A 21,549-nucleotide genomic window follows, 5' to 3' on the forward strand; every position below is an offset into this window, starting at 1 on the left:
TTGTACAAATTGCTCATTGATGCTTTGGCAGTGTTGTTTACGGAAACTTTCATGCTTATAAAGTCCTACTTGCTGATCGCGTACTTGTGGCATGCGGTGTGGAGATCTGCCTTTCTGATTTTTCTGATGGGCTAGCACTGCATCTCTATGCCTTGTTCCCGAGTTCCACATAATGTTCCACATTTTTTGCAGAAGTCAGCATGTGAGTCTAACAACACACACTTTATGTTTTTAAAAAGTTGCTGATCCGAAAAAACCAAAGAGGAAATAACCAGACAGACGAGCAGACAAAAGTAGGCTACTAGCAGAGGCTAGAAACAGAGATTATATTTCTTCCGTATTAGCCTCTCTTCATTTGCTTCCTCTTAAAACCCTTTTAAGATAAGATAAGATAACCTTTATTACAGGTTCCCACACGTGTGGGAAATTTGTTTTGTTACAGCAGTGGACAGTGCAAAGTTGCATAGAAAAATTAGAGAAAAAACACTGGAATAATATATCTATGAGATACTGTACACAATAGAATAGAATAAAATAAAATACAATATACAATGGAATAAAATAGAATACAAATGCTATATACAATTGAGTATAATACAACAATGCGAGAAAAAAGTATTGCACTTAGTGTTATTGCTATTACACATGTGTGGATGTGTGTGTTTGATCAGTTGAAGTCTTTGTTGTGAGTCCGACAGCAGTAGGGAGGAAAGACCTGCGAAATCTCTCCAATCCTTCTCCTCACATAAAAGCCCCGAATTGGTCCATATACCCTAAAGTATATATAGTACTTTAGTATAGTATCATTTTATCCCAATAGAGCACTTTACTCTCAGCCTGAAGGCTTACTTGTGGTTCCTAGCATTTGTAAAAGTAGAATGGGAGGCAGAGTCTTCAGCTGTCAGGCTCCTCTGGTGTGGAAGGAGATCCTAATTTGGATTCTGGAGACAGACACTCTTCCCATGGCTTCCTATGTCCCCTGGCCATTCCGCTGCTGCGTGGCATTATCCCTCATCCTGAAAGACTTGGGGTATTGTTATCAGAAGAAAAGTCTGTGAATGCAAGACATGTTTAACTAGACCATTGACAAGTAGCAAGGTCCTGCAAGATATGTCTTCTGGCAAGACAGGAAAGGAAAGGAAAGCAAAGGAAGGGAAAGGAAAGGAGAGGAAGGGAGCTCTTCTACTCCACTGTCACCAAATGCTGCTGAAAAGTTCAAGTTCAGGTTTCAGGTTTTATTGTTATGTCCAGATAAACAGTGTAGCTACATTTACCCATAATGAAATACTTTGGCTCGTGCTCCTCAGTTTTGCATGACCATATAGAAAGTGTGCAGTTATATTAAGAAGAAAATAACATGAAAATAGCAGTAATAATAATAATAATAATAATAATAATAATAATAATAATAATAATAATACAAGAGAGAAAAAGTATTAATATTTAGAGTATTTAAGACAAGTTGGTATTTAAAGTTTGTGCAAAAGTATTTACCGGTTGTGCAAAAACTTGTGCAATGAGCATTTAAGTGGCATTTTTTGAAGTGACAGTGTGTAGAGCCCTGTAATTGTAGTGAGTGTGTAATGGTGTGTAAAGAGTGTCAGCAGTTCAAAAGCCTGATGGCTTGTGGGTAAAAACTGTTTCTGTGTCTGCTAGTGCAGGTCTGGATGCTCCTGAACTGCCTGCCAGACGGCAGAAGTGTGAAAAGTCTGTGGCTGGGATCAGAGAGGATCCGCTGTGTCTTCCTCATGCAGCACTGTCTATAGAGATCCTGCATGGCTGGCAGTTCAGTCCTGGTGATGCGCTGTGCTAATCTCACCACCCTCTGCAGAGCTTTGCTGTACAGGGCATTACAGTTGCCATACCAGGTGGTGATGCAGCCAGTCAGAATAATTTCAATGGTAATGGTTTCAATAGAAGTTTGTTAGTATTCTGGAGTTCATCTGAATCTTCTCAGGCGCCGCAGGAAGAAGAGCTGCTGTCTTGCTGCTTTTGTGATCACAGCAACATTGTGTGACCAACTCAGATCCAAATCAAGGGATTGATTTTAGGGTTCTCACTTTGTAATATAAAGTAACTCCAGGCAGTTGTTGCAAATTGGAATTTTGGAATTGAAATACATTTGAGGTGAACAGAAATACACTAACCCAAAGTTTCTACCTCCAGTATATGCAGCAATGTGTTTATTAGAGTGGTGAACATTTCGCCTGTGATTCTTCCTGTTTTCTCATTATTTTCCCGCTTCATTTGTAGGCTATAATTAATATAAAACATTTGTAGACAACACAGAAGTTTGTATTAAAAGTAATGTTTTATCGCTATTAGCGGGTTTGTTTATTCATGAGGTATGCAGCAAATGTCTAATTGGTCATATTTCCTATATGGTCACCAGAGTGGAGAAAGTATTATACAGTAACAGTATAATGTGTCTAAGTACAGGATAGGAAATGTCCCCAGCACTTCACTTTATAAATCAAACCTACATTCTTACTCAAAGAATGTAGGTTTGATTTCTCCAAGCTTTTCTTTTTTCCTCAGGATGATCTTGTCATGGAAAAATCCCAGCAGTGACTGAGCAAAATTCCTTTTTTTATTAATGTTGTTGTACTTCTCTCCTCTCTCCCTCATGTCATGCAGGGAAGGAATGATAATAAAGACCATGCTGACAGTGAAACAATAACTGGCCCTGAGACTGTACAAACATTTTCCTATCTCCAGTTCTGCACTCAGTGTGATATGTGGCAAATGTTTCCTTTTACTTTTCCTACATATCATTTACAAGGCAGTGAAAGTGAAGTAAAACAGCAGAGGTAGTGCTATGTGGTTCAGTATGGCAGAAAATACCTTCTAATGTCTCTGATTAGCTGTATTTGTTATACATTATTGTACAGGAACCATTTTTTTTGTGCTTTATTAGTCCTAAATGCATAAATTCTGTAAATCCTATAAGGTTTAGAGAACTAAAAAGAAACTTCAGTTAGTTGCAGATGATAAACTTCAAAAAAAGTTTTCACAAACGTGATTATACATCGTACCTGATTTTTTGATTGAAGTTACCGTAAAGTAATTATTAACCAAACTAAAAGATTTTTATTTACTTTGACTTTGTTTTTTAGACTCTTTATTTATTTTTTATGAACTTGCAAAAGGAATGTTTTGTGGAGGTATGGTAAAGATGACACAGGAGATCTAGGGCCGCCACATTTTCACTATAATCCCTTACGGTTGGCAAAAGTAGTGCAGTATACCTGCTCAAATTACACTTTGCTCATGTTGTTTGTGAACATAAATAAATAATATTCAGCCTGAGAATATTTTAGCTAATGTCTATAATCTGTTTATTCTACAATGTTGTAATATGATTAATTTTTAAAAATCATTTTATGTTAAAACAAAACAAAACAAACAAAACACACAAATCATTTAAAATAATTCAAATATTTTGGTCAGGTACAAACTATGATTAAATCTCATAGTGCCTTTTTTCGTTCGATGTGACCTTACAAATTTGGGAACACACAATAACACTCCAAAAATTGATTGTACCTGTTAAAATGAGACTTCCACTGTGGATTAATTCCCAACAATTTACGAATGACAATAAAATCAAAGCCTCCGTTACACTTACTACACTAATGTTGCTGTAAGAAGAAGAAAAACACACACACACACACACACACACACACACACACACACACACACACACACACACACACACACACACACACACACACACACACAAATCAAAAACATAAAAATAAACAAAAAAGTTTTAGGAGAAGGAGAGTGCAGGAAACATGAAAACCATAACATATACTTTAACAAGTAATACTTCTTAATGGCTACATTATAAACTAACTGTAACTAAAAATAAACCTTTTATGTGATACTATAAACGTTCCACTACAGAGCGTTGTTAAATACTGTTATTAATGAAGGTGAGAATAAATTATACAACAAACGTAAAATGAGCACCACAAAAAGACATTCTGACATAGGCTGAGCTTTAAGGAACAACAAAAAACGTAAATAAATGCACGTAAATATTAATAAACATAATTTTACTTTATTAATACATATTAATAAAGTACATCTATATGTAAAAGAAAGTGGTTAAAATGATACTTTTGTCCTTAAAACATTTCTATTTAAAAAACAAAAGCTTCCCTAACAACAGCGATATTTCGATAAGGTTAATCTTCGTAGGTCTTGTTGTTCGCGCGAGATTTTACGAGAGGATAAGTTGAGGGAACATGGCGACGTCTAATTTGCTAAAGGTAGGATCCACTTCGATTCAATTATTTGTACTCAGCGTCCGTGGAATTGCTTGTCATGTGTGCAGTGTGCTGTGGGCGTTTAGCTCCGGTGTTAACGAACAGCACGCTGCACCCGTTTACGGCCGTCCCGTCGGTGTTTACTTCAGCGTGGAGCAGTTAAGTTGCATCTGGCTAACATTAGCCACTTATCAGTGATTTAGCTGGCTACACAGAAAAGCTACAACACTGCTAAATGTGAAGGGAAACGGCAGATACGGGGGAGCTGCAGAGTCACAGGGATGTATTCTCTAATGAGCCTGCGTTAAAATACAACCACAGTCTGTGTGTGTGTGCGCGCGCTGGGTGCAGGTCTCATATCCTCTACCTGTCAGTGGCTCAGGAATCTGCAGCCAAGCTAAAGGCTGCCTGGAGCTGCTGTTTGCTCTGGTGGCTCCTGTAATCTTCAGCTGCTGTTTCGCTAACAAAGCTTCGCTTGTCAGACACCTATGGATGTGAGCAGACACAGGCTAGAGCTGAAGGCTAGGTATAGTTAAGTGACAGCAGCAGTCTATGCAAAAACTGTCTATTCAGTAGGGAAATAACTCAGTGATTCTCAACAGTTACTGTCAGATGAACATTCTTTGACCAAAACAGAATCTGTGTGGATCTTTATTATGAAGGCCTTCACACGCAAGGTTAATGATAGGTGTAAATAATTAAATCTGCTACATGTGACCATAGTGAGCTGTTTATGATTATCTGGTCCTTTAGCTTTTTACTTCTTTACCATAGTGCCATGTTTTCTTGCATTTATGAAATGATCTAGTAAAAAGTAAGAAAATTCGTTGTTTTCCTCTTATTTTATTGCCAACAAAAGGTCATCCAAATACAAAATGTGAAAGGTAAAAGGAGAAATGGGACACCAGAGGGTGAAAAAAGCTATGCAGACTATTTTGAGATCAACCTGTGTTTGTGCATATTAATCAAATTAAAAGCAAGAAATAGGCCACATACAGTTGTGTGATAAAGTATTTGTCAAACATGGTGGTGTCAGCCTGATGGTCTAGGGCTGCTTTGCTGCTTCAGGAAGTTGTACAGGTAGAACCATGAATCCTGCTCTCTACCAGAAAATCCTAAAAGAGAATCACCAGCCATCAGTTTTTGCCCTAAAACTCGAGCTCACTTGGGTTATGCAGCAGGACAATGATCCAAAACATACCAGCAAGTCCACCTCTGAATGGCTCAAAAAAAGAAATAAAATGAAGGTTTTGCAGTGGTCTAAGCAAAGTCCAGACCTAAATCAAATTGAGATGCTTTGAACTCACTTTAAACAGGCCGTTCAAGCTCGAAAACCCCCCAATGCGGCCTAATTAAAACAATTGTTCAAAGAAGTGTGGGAGGAATTCCTCCACAGTAATGTGAAAGACTCATTGCCAGGTATCACAAATGCTTGATTACAGTTTTTGCTGCCAAGCATGGAACAACCAGTTATTAGCTTTAAGAGGCAGTTACTGTTTCATATAGGGCCAGGTAGGTTTTGATCTTATATCAAATATCTTTCTCTAATATTAAAATGTGTTTGATAATTTGAAACATTGAAGTGTGACAAATATGCAAAAAAGTAAGAAACTGGAATAGCCTGTATGTACCTACGGTGGTTGGTCCAGCTGTAGGGAAGGCCAAAACTCTTTTGATGATTGCCAGAGAAACCGTGATATACTGGTGATTGATGTCTGCTAATGTCAGAGGCAGATATTTATTTCTTGTCACATCAGTTATTTTTCTTGGTTTCCTTGGCACAAGAGGTTAAAAAAAAACAGTAAAACACTAGCATAGTTGATCAGCCGCATTATTTTAAATATTAGGGTTGTTATGATCCCAGGATTTGTGACCAACTACACTAAAATCATAAAGGTATTTAAACTAGTTTGATGCAGAGAACCCGCACAAGGTAATCAACAAGTAATAAAATGTTATATAGCCACAAATTTAGCTGTGCAACTAGATGGTAGTTTTGGTAGTCTAACCTTAGTCTATTTCATTTGCACTATTATCAAGTCATTGTGCAATAATTACCACTCTAAAAACTTGTCTTTTTTTAATGTATTTTTTTTTGAATGATATATAACAAAAAAGAAACAAAAAAGCTAACACACTGCAGACTGAATCAATATCAGCACTGGCATTAATAATATCAGACATATCAAAAGTCCATCAGCACCGCAGCGTGTCTTGAATGAGTCACTATATGACCCATCAAAATGAAAAACAGCTGAGATTAAATTAAAATCCAAATGCTTTTATTTTGACTTTTTGTACAAATCTTAACACTGTGAATTGAACAAGCATCCAGTCCTTTAAGCTTCCTGGGGTTTCCACTGCAAAACAAGTTCAACACATCTGAGATATCTTTCCTTATCTGGCTTCACTTCACCTAACATCATCAATCAGGCTGAGTGGTCACACAAATCTGCTTCACAACTCGATAAGTACAGAGTTTATCACTCTAGTTATGAGGTGAAGTTGGCAGCATCTGACCAATCAGAAGAGAGGGGAAGAGCACTGAATGAAAGTCAGTAAAACTGAAAAGCAATATAAGAATAAAGCCGATTTAAGTCAGAGTGTGTAAGTTAACAGACTTCACAGTTTTGTTGTTAAGAAACAGGGAGGATCTGATATGCAGATTTAGCCTACTTGCAGATTTTATATGTGGTACAGAAGTACAAGGTTCAGACTTCCTGTTGTTGGATCATCTATATTAAGGCTTTTTCTGCTTACCAGGGAAAGACAAAGACTGTCACTGAAAACGTATTGTCAGGACACTGAGGTCAGAGCAGTTTTCCAGGAATGGTGATGGTGTTTTGCAATTCCTAAATCAGGCTTTATGGTCGGCCCGTGAAGTCATGTTTTAGTCTGTGGCTGAGGAGGGGCAGCTTTGTCCATTTTGATAAGTCATCACAAGTGATTGTTCTCTGTGGGGAAGATTCTGCTTCTCCTCTCACTGCCTCCCATTCCCTTTCATCTGTGTTGTCAAAAAGAAACCTCCATCTCAAAATTTTGTCATTGTACAGAGAAAAACAGAAAGCTGAGAAAGTTTCACAGAGAAAAACAGAAAGCTGAGAAAGTGAAACTTATATATACATATAAATAATCTTAAATTGCCAGGTGTTTGAAAGCAGATTAATGTTGAGTTGTAGCTCACCCTAAAGTTTTGTTTTAGTGAGTCATATAATTTGACTCTTCTCCTCTCCTGCTTGTTTCCAGAACAAAGGCTCCCTTCAGTTTGAAGATAAATGGGACCTGATGCGCCCCATAGTACTGAAGCTCCTGCGGCAAGAGTCCGTCACCAAACAACAGTGGTTTGACCTGTTCTCGTAAGTTTTCGGTGACTCTACCTCTGCGCTTTCACCTTAGGCTTTGGTTTTTAGATGTGATGATGTGACTCCTTTTTTTGCTTCTACAGAGATGTCCATGCTGTGTGCCTGTGGGACGACAAAGGTCCAGCTAAGATCCACCAGGCCCTCAAAGAGGACATATTAGATTTCATCAAACAAGCACAAGCAGTAAGCTTTTTGTCTTCCAGTTCATTTAAGTTCAGTGTTTCCTACACATACATGTTGCTTGGACAGCATATACAAGCATCTTACCCAACACTCAAGTATATTTTGTGACTTATTTTAGCGTTTTGTAAATGTTTTTGTATCTATCTGAGTAGATGAGAAAGCCTTCCTGTTTAACATCTTTGCATTTTTCTAATATTGTAGTTTTATCTTCCTTTACTGTGGCTATGTGACTAGGAAGAATGGGAAGTTTCCTAGTGATTACACTGAACTTTTCTAGACAGAGGTTGAACGCGCAAATATCCTCGATCCCAGACAATTACTTTTGATCGCAAGGTGATTGCACAGGTTGCCTAGGGGAGGCAACATGTCTTTAAACAGTCACAGTTTGACTTATATTGACTGCAGTCACTCTCACACAGATTGGGAAAGGTTTGCTGTCTAATTTGTAAATGCAGACAGATGCCTTCACATTACCATCAATCTGAGTCTGCAACAGGTCTCTTTGCAGTCGTGGACTCCACTCAGCTTGTTGTATTCTGGGTATATTCCTGTATAAAAGCAACATTATAGTTTCACAATAAATTGCCGTATTGTAGAAACTGCTTCATTATTTGTTGAGCAATTTTTGATTTGTATCTACGGGGTTCTGGCTGGACACTGAATGTAAGTAGTTGACATGAATTTCTGTGGATGCAGACAGCAACAAATTTGCACTTTTTGTCAATTTGTTACAGTTAATCACTTTATCTTCGTAGACAGATTGCATATAATTGCAAACGTAACCTCATTCAGTCACAGATGAGTAGCAGACCGACTGCATCTTATTGGTGTTTTAACTCCGTTGTGACACACCTAAGATGCTTTGAAGAAGACAACTGACAGCAAATGATCCTTTCTTCAAAGCAACCATTGCAAACCTCTCATCTCAGACCACTGTTTTGTGTGACTGTGACTCTGCGGCCACTACACCTGTCCATGGTTGTGATTGTTGACATGCTGCCACTGTTGCATCTTTCACGTCCGTCTGCTTGTAGCTAGTCTGATTGCTGTTGTTGGAATAAATGAAGCTAGATATGGAAAAAAAAATATTTTATAATTTAAGCTTTCTTTGTTGTACAGCCCCTGTTTCAATGAACAAAATAGATTCATGTCATGAGTTCCTCTTTTGATCATTTTTGCAGCACACATAGACTTTCAGTTATTTGTGAGGTTGCTTCTACTTTACAGTAGCAGAAAAACCTGGTCCCACTGCCTTAGCTGACACTTTCACACAGTCCTCTGAAGATCAACTGCTCCTTTCTTCTCTCAGAAGGGACATTTGGGTTTTGAGAGTCCCCTTTATGCTTAATTGGCAGCATCATCGTCCAACATTAGCCAACTTCCCCTGACAGATGACCCGGTCAGGCCGGACGGCATTCTGCTCTCTAGTACTCAGAGCTTTAAAGTCACGCTGAAATGAGTTCCTCCATCCAGCGTTTAAAGAGTAGGTTTCCCTTTAACAGATTTTTTTTTCTCTAATATGGAGTGGCATTTGTAATAAAAATACTTAAAAGATATAAGTATTACAGAACTTTAGTAAAATCTAGCCTAGTCTCAATTTCAAACTGAGATTTATCAACTTGTTCCCCAAAGTTTTGTGTAAGTTCTCCTTTTTTTACCTGTTAGCTGACCGTTTTGGGAACTGCTCCATTAATTGTTGGATGAATGTTATGACAGAGATTTCAAATTATCTGTGTCTGTTTGAATGATAGATACAGGCTATGTTTTTTTTCCTCCAGACATTTAAAAAATACTTTCTGTTCTGACATCAGTTTAAATTTCTCATCAGTGTTCGTGCTGATTCTTTAAGGTGTATCTTAATTTTAAATATCGGCTACCAATTTATTTCTGCAGGTGCAAACTGACCCTAACTTGTGTCTCTCTCCTTTTCTTAGCGGGTGCTTAGTCACCAAGATGACACGGCGTTGCTGAAGGCGTACATTGTGGAGTGGAGGAAGTTCTTCACACAGTGTGACATTCTGCCCAAACCTTTCTGCCAGCTGGAGATCACTTTGATGGGTAAGCAAGGAAGCAACAAGAAGTCCAACATGGAGGACAGCATCGTCCGCAAGGTGAGTGGGTTTGTTTGTTTCTGTCTTTTTACTGTGATCCAAAGAAACATTCGTCAGTGTGCATGTTTGTGTTTAACACTTTTTCTCTATGCTCACTGCAGCTCATGCTTGACACATGGAACGAGTCCATTTTCTCCAACATTAAAAACAGGCTACAAGACAGTGCCATGAAGCTCGTCCACGCCGAGAGGCTGGGGGAGGCCTTTGACTCACAGCTGGTCATCGGAGTGCGGGAGTCATACGGTGAGAAAAACTGAGACACACCTGTTTCAAGCCTTTGTTTGGATCCTGCAGGCGACGTCTGAAGGTTCTGTTTGTCCAGTCATAGATCAGAAAGGGTAGAAAATATGACTGCTCGTGAATGACAGCGTAGTAGCTTTTGGTTTCAGCAGCTTGGTATTGAGGCTGAGGCCTCCTGTTCTACATGACAGACATTGTTTATGAATGCACAACAACTGGAGATGGTCTGCTTCACACCTTTTGGACTACCGGAAATACTCTTTGTGTTATACATACTAAAGTCTTGAGTCACCCCTCATTTCTTCGTATTTCTTCGCTTTTGCAATCAGAACAATGATCTGAATGCACCAAACATACTAACTCTTTACGGCGATGTCCACACCTACTCGGGTATTTTTGAAAACGCAGCTTTTTCTATGCGTTTGGGCCTTTGGGCCTTTCGTCCAGACGTAAACAATGTTTTTGCTCACTGAAAACAGATTTTTTTAAAACTCCTGCCGGGGTGGAGATTTTCGAAAACTCAGTTTTCAGTTTCTTTCTTTCTTTCTTTATTGAATAAACTCCGGCCAAGAGGCCAAGTGAGACAAAATCCAAAATACTGTCTTTAGTTATTAACATTTGAAATGATGAAAACACTTGAAAAGTAACACAAAATTAGCTGCCTTTCCAGAAAAACACAAAAACTTTTCAGAAGTACTTAAGGATTTCTGAGTACTAGCCCTACGTCCCGGGGCTAGCGATATCTCTGGTCGGGCGACCAAAATCTATCTCAGCCCTGCCCATCGGGCTAGCAATTTTGCGAGCCCTGAAAATGGAGCGCAGTAGAAAATGTAATTCATCACCATCTGTTAAAAAAACACAGGACCAGGAAGAGAAAAATATGAAAAACCACAGATATGCAAATCAACAGTCTTGCTATGTCTAGCCTTTGTACTACTTTTTTTTTAACCACTTAACACTAACATTTGAGTCACTCAAGCTCAAAAAATTGTATTGTATCTCACTGTGTGATGATTTTTATTGTCCTGAGCAGTAAACCTGTGCTCCAACCCCGACGACAAGCTGCAGATCTACAGGGATAACTTTGAAAAAGCGTATATGGATTCTACTGAGAGGTTTTACAGAACACAAGCACCGGCCTACCTCCAGCAGAACGGCGTCCAAAACTACATGAAATATGTGAGTAACACTCCTGGGCCAGAAAACAGATTTCCCAGTTTCTTTGTTTATTTTAATGGAACTGCTGCTCACTGTTTACTTGCTGGTATAACTACCTTTATTTATCCCATATTTGTGAAATACCAACTATAAACATTTAAAACTTACAGGCTTTTCATCTTTATATGTTTGCTTTTAGCTTTTTCTAACATGCATAAATATTGCATATATATGTTTTATTTTCATCAGGCTGATTCGAAGCTGAGGGAAGAGGAGAAACGTGCCCTGCGTTACCTAGAGACGAGACGTGACTGCAACTCTGTACAAGCAGTTAGTATAAGCTCCATTGTTTTAGTTTGAAATTGTGTAAACATAAACATCAATTTCTGTGGTCTCTAAATGTTTATATTCTATTTAATTTTTAAGCTTTTTCTTCTTTTTCAAGTTACAGTAAAAAATATTGTGCCAGTTTCTGCCATATTTCACAATTTTCACCCAGAAATCAAAGACAAAAAGCATATTTTTAAAATATCCTTGTTTACTTTGTGTGATTAAAAGATTGCAAATAAATATTTAGAGTATGTAGCAGTTCAAGTTCCCTTGAACTGCAGTTTTTACTGTTTTTACAAACTGCTGTTTGTAGTATAGTGAATAATACAGATGTGGCCAGGCGTTCCTTTCACATATTTCCTTTTACTTTAATCTTTGGGTTATTTCACGCAAAGCCTATTTCACGTTTCCTCTTATTATTATTCCTTGATGGGCTTATTCCAAGTTTGGTCTTCTCCTCTTACTCTTGGAAAGACAGTGCTGAAGGATCGTCCCAAAAATGCTGATTTCTGATATCTGCACGTGTGTTGTCTCTGAGTGTTTTTGCCTCTGCTTATCTTTGCAGTTAATGGAGTGTTGCGTCAATGCGCTAGTAACATCGTTCAAGGAGACCATCTTAGCCGAATGTCCGGGCATGATCAAACGAAATGAGACAGAGAGTGAGTACGGCAGGACTGTTCCCACCAAAGGCTCAGCCAGCTCAGGTTTGCACTAGAAAATAGCCTGAACAAATCTCTCTGCATCTGTACAACATCCCTGTGTGATAGTATGACCAGCCTCGTTAATCTAAAACGAAGTCGGAGGTTTACACAGAAGGCGACGTGTGAGGTGGAAGGTCGTCACGATAGATCCGTCTGTCACAGCACTCGATGTTCTAACTGAGTGTCCTGTGGGATCCAAAGCTTTTACTTGGGGGGGGGGGGGGGGGGACTGGTTAAATAGTATACACTAAATTTCATAACGTTAATAAAAACAGGTATTCAGTGGATCATAACTGATTCTCGCGCTGGTTTGAAAACACACAGACTGAGTGCAGGAAGTGCAGAAGTTGTTCAGGTTAAAGTAAAACAAAAATAAGGATTTGAAACTCGTTACTCAGACATGAATTTGTTGTTTGTTTGTTTTTTAATAATAAAAGGCTTTCAAGTCTTGTATCTGTGCCCGAGCTTTGAGACTTATTCATGAGGTTTTATATCACAATAATAATTTTATACATTAAAGGTAGTCTGTGCTCGTTGCCACAGATGCATTTAGTTTTCAATTTGATATTTTAGCTGCTGGTATCACATCTTGTTCTTTTCTTTTGCTCACATTGCTGTTCACTGTAGATGAACACATCCTGGTGCATTAAACCTACCCAGAGATTATGTAGCATTTTTCTTCCAGACATTTTGCACGATTTCAATGTAAATGTCCAATATGGAAAATCTTAAGAATACATAAAAGTTTGTATTGGAGAATTGTTTCGTGATTAAGACCTCTGTCAAGTTTCTGGGCTGCATTAACCACCCATCCGTATTATTAATGCATCTGTGTGTGTGTGTGGTTTAATTCATGAAATTGACAAAGGCCTTCCACAATAATGGATTTTAAAGTAGCTCGTCTTCTGCTCGTGTTATAATGTAGCTACAAAATGAACATTAGAGACATGTCACTAGTACAGAAATGCACATTTAGGGATTTAGTTCAGTCTTAATTTTTCAAGTTGTATTGATTCTGGTAAAGACTGGGGCATCACAGAGTTATTTCTTGCAGTATATCATCTGTTTTAGGGTCTGCCCACCTCCTTGCTGTTGACTGCTCCATAACTCTGAGTCATAGTCTTTCTAAAAAGCAAGGATGATGCCTTTGCTTTCACCACAGAGTTGCACCTGATGTTTTCTCTCATGGACAAAGTGCCCAACGGCATCGAGCCCATGCTGAAGGACCTGGAGGAGCACATCATGAGTGCTGGGCTGGCCGATATGGTAGCGTCGGCGGAGACGATCACCTCTGTGAGTGTCGCACAGACAAACATGCCACACTGGTGATGGTGGGAGGTTAGCCAGAATAGACTGCAGGTTATTACAGTTTGTATTAACATCGAGATGCGTTTCAATGACAGCAGTAAATGCTGAGATGCCGTCATTCTTATTAATCAAAACGCCAGCTTGATAATGATCCAGAGAGAGATCGTTGGGGTTGGGAAAAGAAATGGGTGTGCAGCAGATGAGTTAATCTTATGCATGAAGACTAAACATCCATCCATCGATTATCTTCAGCTTATCCTTCTCAGGGTTGCAGGGGTGGTGGAGCCAATCCTAGCTACCATAGGGCGAGAGGCAGGGTACACCCTGGACAGGTTGCCAGTCTGTCGCAGCGCTAACAGAGAACATGTTAGATTTTTATTTTTTGGTTGTTTTTTTTTAATATTGCAAAACATTTTCCTCACTTTACACCTCCACACTTCTGTTTAAGCTGAAAAATTCTCGTCTCACACTCAGTCCTTTTTATGCTAATAAATTAATTTAGAAATTTAGATGTGGTACACCAAATCTACACAAATCCTTGGACTCCTTAGATACCCCATCGGAGGGTATTGTTGTCACCCTGCCAGGAGGCCAAGTGGGCACCATGGACATCGAAGTTTGTGAATGCGATAACTCGAGACTGAAGCGATGTAGGAATTTAAAACTGATACCATAGGTGTATCTACTAAAAACTTCAGACGAGTTTGAACTTGACCTCAAGTCCAGAGGTAAAGTTTCTAAAAATCTTGTGGATGCAATATTCACCTGGAATTTTGAAAGAAAAAAATCTCGAAGGCTGAGGGGTACCACTGGCCTCAAAGTGTATGTCCCTTCTCTTTTAAGAAACACTATAAGGGTGTTGTCAGGGAGTAAGTTTATTGCTTTCTACATAATTTGTGCAGTGTGAAAATGAACCAGATGGGGGGGCTTTTATAAATGTTTTTAATTTTAAGAATAGTGCATTTGTACCTGTTTGTAACTGGTATTACAGGTTGTCCTTGTGGTCCTTATGGTCCCTTTTTTAACGGTTTAGATTTTTAATGCTTAAATTATAAAATTTAAGGCCTGTAGATAAAATTTCAACGTACTGTAAGTTTGTGGACCTTGAGCTTGGTTAATGTAAATCTGAACTTTTATCCTGATCTCAGTGAGTGGTTGCACCATCGGGTCTTTGTTGCAGGACTCAGAGAAATACGTGGAGCAGCTGCTCACCCTGTTTAACCGCTTCAGTCGACTGGTGAAAGAGGCCTTTCAGGATGATCCACGCTTCCTGACTGCTAGAGACAAAGTGAGTCACACTTTGTTCCATTGTAACTGTAGGGTGCCTGTCTTAGAATATCCTCAGAACTTTTTTTCAATCCTCTTTGCAGGCCTATAAAGCGGTTGTGAATGATGCCACGATATTTAAATTAGAGCTTCCCATGAAACAGAAAGGGTAAGAGAGCTGCCTGCATGAACTTCAGCTCCGAATGACAGCTTGATTACACTCGTCTCTCCTCACCTGCGTTTACAGGGTAGGGTTGAAAACTCAGCCTGAGTCCAAGTGTCCAGAGCTGCTAGCCAACTACTGTGACATGCTCCTGAGGAAGACTCCACTCAGCAAGAAGCTCACCTCTGAAGAGATCGAGGCCAAGCTCAAGGAAGTGGTAAGTTTAGTGTTCTTGTAAGTTTTTAAAATGGCATTCCTGCATCTGACATTGATCTACTGTTAGTTATTGCTCTGGAAGTCTTGAGAGAACATGCAGGAAGAACATGAAACAGGCAAGCTCTGACTTTATTGGAACGTTAAGAAGTAAAGAGCAATAACCTCAACAAATTTGTGCCAAATATTCTTACGTGTTTGAATTCTCAAGAAACTGCAACAAACACCGAAAGTCGCTGCTGAGTCCTTTCCAACCGGTGTTTATTTAAATTTATTTATCGGTTTTCCTGCAGCTTTTAGTCCTGAAGTATGTCCAGAACAAAGATGTTTTCATGCGCTACCACAAAGCCCACCTGACCCGTCGGCTCATCCTGGACATCTCAGCCGACAGCGAGATAGAGGAGAACATGGTGGAGTGGCTCAGGGTAGGAGCTAACGGGGAACATTTACTTTCTATTTTTCCTTCTATGAAGCTCACCTTACTCTTTTTACTAAATGTTTTCATCAGTGAGACATCTGGGGCTGTCTCCTTTTCATTTATCATCACAAGTATCACCGACAGAACATCATAATGAGAAACTGCTCGCAAATTAACACAGACACAATTAGTAACACGATTAATTGATTAATCTTTACTGTGATGTCATTTGCACAAACAGGAAGTAGGAATGCCAGCTGACTATGTCAACAAGCTAGCGAGGATGTTCCAAGACATCAAGGTGTCGGAGGACCTCAACCAGTCCTTCAAAGAAATGCATAAACATAACAAGCTTGCTTTACCAGGTAAAGTCAGAAAATGTTTTATTTAATAAAATGATGACAGAGTTTGATAGTTTGGGGAAGCAAGTACATTTTACTTTCTTGCTTTTCTCCACTGAGATGAGCAGATTGATGTCACTCATGTATAATCTAAACACAAAGACTAATGAGCAGTAGATTAGCTTAGCATAGAGGCTGGAAATGGGGGAAACGGCTAACCCCTACGACTTTGTCTTCTGGGTAGAATAAAAAAGTAACATAACATGTAAATTATTGGGAGGAGACACAACCCCAAAGGGGATTTCCCTTACAGTTCAATACACTGCAATCTACATCCTCCACGAGAACAGTGAGCACAGTGTTCAAAATAGACAGACATCAAATACTGTTTTAACATTAGATAACACAAAAGCCTAAAGACTTTCTTTATGCTAAGCTAACTAGTAGCTGGTTTCAGCCAGCAAGGTGCAGTAATGTGTACTTTTGACTGGGATGTGCTATAACTGTAAACTGTTGGTTTACATGTTGGTGCGCTCCCTTGCAGCTGACTCGGTCAACATAAAGATCCTGAATGCTGGAGCGTGGTCGAGGAGCAGCGAGAAGGTTTTTGTGTCTCTCCCTACGGAGCTGGAGGATTTGATACCTGAGGTAGAAGACTTCTATAAGAAGAACCACAGTGGCAGGAAGCTTCACTGGCATCACCTCATGTCCAACGGCATCGTGAGTCTAACGTGTCTGCACAAGAACTCACAAAAGCAACTTAACTGTGAAATTGCACCATTCCAGTTACTGTAATGGCCAAAGCAGTTTACTGGAAAACTTTCACTGGTGCAGCTTTGCATATTTCACAGATTAGAATAATCCTTTTTTATCTAATACTGAGCTCAGCAGCTTCTCCACTTCTCCACTGTCTGAAATAAGCTAATCAGCTCCTGTCCCTTCAAACCAGCATCATTCTGATTATTTGCCCAAGGTTAGAAAAGCATGTGTGTGTCTGAGGTGACCACATTAGCATATTAATTCTGTATTGAACATTTTCCAGGCAGTTCCTTCAAACTTTTTACAAAGGAGAGTTTCGACCATGCACATGTACTCCTCCCGCGATCTATTATTTCTTTATTGTTTGAACTTAGTAATCTAAATAAAATGTACTTCTCCAGATAACGTTTAAGAACGAGGTGGGCCAGTATGACCTGGAGGTGACCACATTCCAGCTGGCGGTGCTGTTTGCCTGGAACCAGCGACCGAGGGAGCGGATCAGCTTTGAAAACCTCAAATTAGCCACTGAGCTGCCCGATGCAGAGCTGCGGCGCACTCTCTGGGTAAACAACGAGGACAAAAGTGCCTGTGAACTGTAGATGACTGTCTCTACCACGTCTTAGACAAACAAGTTTGTTCTTTTGTTTGATTAATACAAGATTTTCTGTTTCCCTCCTTAAACCTCTCTGTTCGCCCAGTCTCTGGTAGCGTTTCCCAAACTCAAGAGGCAGGTGTTGCTCTATGACCCGGCAGTGTCTTCGCCAAAAGACTTTGCAGAAGGAACGTTATTCTATGTCAACCAGGAATTTTCTCTCATGTAAGTGATCACGTTCACCCTGTTCCTCTCTTCTTCTTCTTCTTCTTCTTCTTATTCACAACTTTGCCTCTTTAGTTCTTTCTGTGAAGTTTTAATACACAGTCTGGTCTTAGTGAGGAAGAAATATAATTTTGCACACTCTGTTGTTTCCAAATGACTCATAAAATCCATTACATAACTTTTGAGTGGTTGGAAGTTTAGCTCTGTGCATGTGTTTCAGCTTTTACCACATTTATAGCATCAGATGTACTTGAGGGACACTAGAGATGCTGAGAGGTTATTGAATGAAATTATCATATTCCAAAAATAGGAACATTTCAGATTCAAAATCACTTCATTCTCTTTTTAATTTGAAAACACTTTTGTTTTTAAGAACAGGATCTTAGATGTGCTTTAAATGTGCAGCCCTATGCAAAAATCTTGAGGCTCCCTTAATTTTTTATGAAGTTTTTCTACGAACGCAAGAAATTGTTGCAGTGATAAATGAGAATGCATTATATAAATGAGAAAAAAGAGTTTTTGTCTAATAACATTTTTGTGATTTGAAACTAGCAATAATAAGTAATATAAAAATATATGCAAATGTAATACAAATAATATTATTATAAATAAAAACCTATTAAATAAATAATAGCTTAGGTAAGCAGGGTTAGACAACTAGCAGCTTCTTCCGGGCCTCTCTGCGTCACTGCTGTTAGTGCGAACAGACCAGTGATGATGGTGTTAATAGTTGGTCACACTGCAGACCAGATATCTTAGTTGAGACCACAGGTCCATACGCTGACCCGGGGCATTTATTTTTCAAATTCAACTTTACAGAAAAAATTCCAAGGTTCAGAAAAGGGGGAAGATCAACCTGATCGGTCGGCTGCAGCTCACCACGGAGCGAATGAGAGAGGAGGAGAACGAGGGCATCGTCCAGCTCAGGATACTAAGAACACAGGTACAGAGATGAGCTCGCAGCATGCAGGTTTAGAGGCTGGTGTATCTTCATTTGTTTTGAACTCCACCTACTGTGAATAAAGAGCCTCACAGTGCAGTTTCTTGACCTGCTTTGTTATTTTTCCACCCTCTTCTTTTCCTTTTCTCACGTCCAGGAGGCCATCATCCAAATAATGAAGATGAGGAAGCGCATCAACAACGCTCAGCTGCAGACGGAGCTGGTGGAAATCCTAAAGAACATGTTTTTACCACAGAAGAAGATGATCAAGGAGCAGATTGAGTGGCTGATAGACCATAAGTACATAAAGCGGGATGAGACGGATATAAACACCTTCATCTACATGGCATAGCAGAGCACATTAGGACGACTTGTTCTGACTTTGGTTTCAGTGGATCAGGCCTGATGGACACTAGAATACTTCCAGGCTCCCCGTCCTTTATTTAAAAAAAAACAAAAAATCCTGTGCAGGGAGGCATGAATTTTAAGACTGACTCCTATTTAAAAAAATTCAACTTCCTGCCTTAAAGTTGTACAGACATAAAAAAACAAAAACAAAGACCAGTTGCAGTGGGAGTCTGCACCAAGTGATCATAAGTATTTTTAGTTACGGCGGGGTTCCTCTGCCGTCCAGATGAGGCTGTTAATCTTTAATGGTCTGCTTGTGATGCAGTGGTGCATCATCGGGGCAGCCACTATAACACTCCTGCTCAGTGCTTGCACACTTCTGAAGGCATGCTGACAGGAAACGGCCGAGGAACTCAAAATACCTGCAGTCCACTTTTAATCCATGCCAAATCCACATCATCTGAACGTTGAATAAAGCGCCGCCCGCGTCCCTCAAAGGCTGCTATAACCTGTTTATGGTGGCGGCTCTCTGCAGTTAAAGTGATCAAACACTTAATCTGGACTTTGTGTGAATAAATAAACAAAACAAGATAAGCACTTCACAGTTTGCAGGACTGAACCAGACAACAATCTAGAGCCAGCTCCAGACTCCCTCAAGCCTCTGGCCCTGGGTAAAAAGTTAGAATCCGAGTCCCTGCGACCAAATGTACCCAGGAACAGAGGTGGGAGTGATGCCAGGAAGCCTGGGAGAGGAGGCTGAGGTCAGTATTACACATGGTTAAAAACTACAATTCAAAGCTATAAGAAAGTGTACTGTGAGATGTGAATAATGAAATGATGAAATAAACAGCACCTTATTATAAAACAACATGTAGGCTTGTCTTTCATCACATGAACAGTTTAGGTGATTTCTTTTTTTTAAAAGGAAGCCCTAACAATCCTCTTAATTGCCCTCAATTGAGGTATATTTGGAGTCATTTACAAGCCTGTTTCCAGGCAGAGCTAAGAGCAGCGTACGCTTCCTTCACTCAAATATTTTGTTCATAGAAGCTTTAAAGAGGTTGAAGCTCCAGCAACTCTAAACTAGGATAAAAAAAAAAACAGCTTTATTACTTGATCAGCACCACAAGCCAAAACGCGTTAGTCAAGTAATAAAGCTGCTGTTTATACTGCAAGTGTTGCTAGAGCCTCGACCTCTTCAGACCCTTGGTTCTTCTAAACGAACCTAGGAAGTAGGTGAAGTTATGCTAGAAACCTCCATTCTGTGTCAAGAGGCTATCAATGAATCATTTTTCCCAAAGCTACACCTTGTAACCAAGCAGGAAGAGACTGTGGAGAATGCAGTGTAGGTTTATAATAGACTGCCAGTTGTTTTGTTTTCACACAAAGTGTCTCTTATAATTTGGCACTACAGCAAGTTTACTTTAGCCCAGAGGTACCCAGACTTTCCTGGGATCAGTTGCTAGTTTGGAATAAAACAAGAAGCCCACTGTTTAAAAATGTGCTCATTGGAAGCATCACAAAGAAGGACGATGAGCCAGTCGCCGTGCCGTGCTCCTCGGTTTCTCCGTCAGATTCTCTCCTCACTCGTCACCACCGGTTTTCAGTCATACATGTACTCCTTTTCGAATTTTAGCCATGTACAAGTAATCCCTGTGAGCTGAAAGCTCAAGATTCAGACTCCTTGAAACACCCATGGTATGATCATCTCAGGTATACGGCTCTGGATGTGAGCACAAAAACCCCACCTACCCCCTGTGTCAGACAGAGTGGAACTGATGGATGGATCAAGCATGAACCAAGTAAAACTTATTTTGAACCATTAATCATGAAAGGCTTCCTTCAGCCTCCATTTATAGGCCAGGAGGGCTGTTGCAGTTTCTTGTGTTAATAAACACGCAAGGTTCGCCTATCGGATAACACTCTGGTATGGTAGTTAATTTAATAGTGAGTAAATCTAACATGTTACAGCTAAGTGCTGCTATAATGAGTACAACTTCGAGCTCATCTAAAATGTTCTTTTTTATTATTATTATTATTATTAATTTGCAGGATAGTGGTCCAAAACCAACAATAAATACTGATGCAAGGTGAAAAGTTATTAAGCGACCAAAATACATCATCTTTATGAACTTTAGTAATAATTATATCAGTTGTGTTGTAAAAGTACCCTCTTGTAGTCCAGGGCCAATCAGAGGTCACCAATAATTCTGGCATAGATTCTCTTGGGACAACAGCTGTCCCAGGTTTTTGTGCCTATACATCACGCTGATTTTAACATACACTATTTAGACAAAAGTATTTATCTCTTTGAATTGCTGCAGGTGCACCTTGCCATGCAGTCTCCCTTTACAAACATTTGTGAATGAACAGGTTGTTCCAAAGAGCTCATAGAATTCGAGTGTGGTGCTGTAATAGGATGCAATCATTGCAACAAGTCCTCCCTCTGAGATATTACAGTATTTAAGTAGACTTATTGCAAAGTGGAAGCAACAGCAACTAGTCTCCAGCCACGTAGTTGGAGAGCAGAGTCACCAGTGCTAAGGTGCATAGTGCCTAACAGTCGCCAATGTGTCTGCAGAGCTCCAGACTCCCTCCTATCATTAAAATCGGCAGA

At 39.6% G+C, this 21,549-nt stretch overlaps 1 protein-coding gene across 2 annotated transcripts; it reads left to right on the forward strand.

Moving 5' to 3' along the window:
* The first annotated feature begins 4,204 nt into the window (after positions 1 to 4,204).
* LOC113030685 (cullin-5) lies at positions 4,205 to 19,800 on the forward strand. 2 transcript variants are annotated; one of them, XM_026182342.1, is made up of 19 exons: positions 4,205 to 4,277; positions 7,521 to 7,630; positions 7,720 to 7,819; positions 9,754 to 9,930; positions 10,032 to 10,173; positions 11,204 to 11,349; positions 11,578 to 11,658; positions 12,224 to 12,362; positions 13,522 to 13,652; positions 14,848 to 14,955; positions 15,038 to 15,102; positions 15,181 to 15,313; positions 15,603 to 15,734; positions 15,969 to 16,092; positions 16,613 to 16,788; positions 17,229 to 17,390; positions 17,526 to 17,644; positions 18,464 to 18,587; positions 18,742 to 19,800. In XM_026182342.1, the coding sequence occupies exons 1-19, from the start codon at positions 4,254 to 4,256 to the stop codon at positions 18,934 to 18,936; spliced, it is 2,388 nt and encodes a 795-aa protein (XP_026038127.1). In that variant the 5' UTR covers positions 4,205 to 4,253; the 3' UTR covers positions 18,937 to 19,800. The 2 variants fall into 2 exon arrangements, with proteins under 2 accessions (XP_026038127.1, XP_026038128.1); XM_026182343.1 differs by having other exon boundaries at positions 12,224 to 12,317.
* The last annotated feature ends 1,749 nt before the right edge of the window (positions 19,801 to 21,549 follow it).

The sequence above is a fragment of the Astatotilapia calliptera genome, chromosome 10, assembly GCF_900246225.1.
Source record: "Astatotilapia calliptera chromosome 10, fAstCal1.2, whole genome shotgun sequence".
In the NCBI taxonomy this organism is placed as follows: domain Eukaryota; kingdom Metazoa; phylum Chordata; class Actinopteri; order Cichliformes; family Cichlidae; genus Astatotilapia; species Astatotilapia calliptera.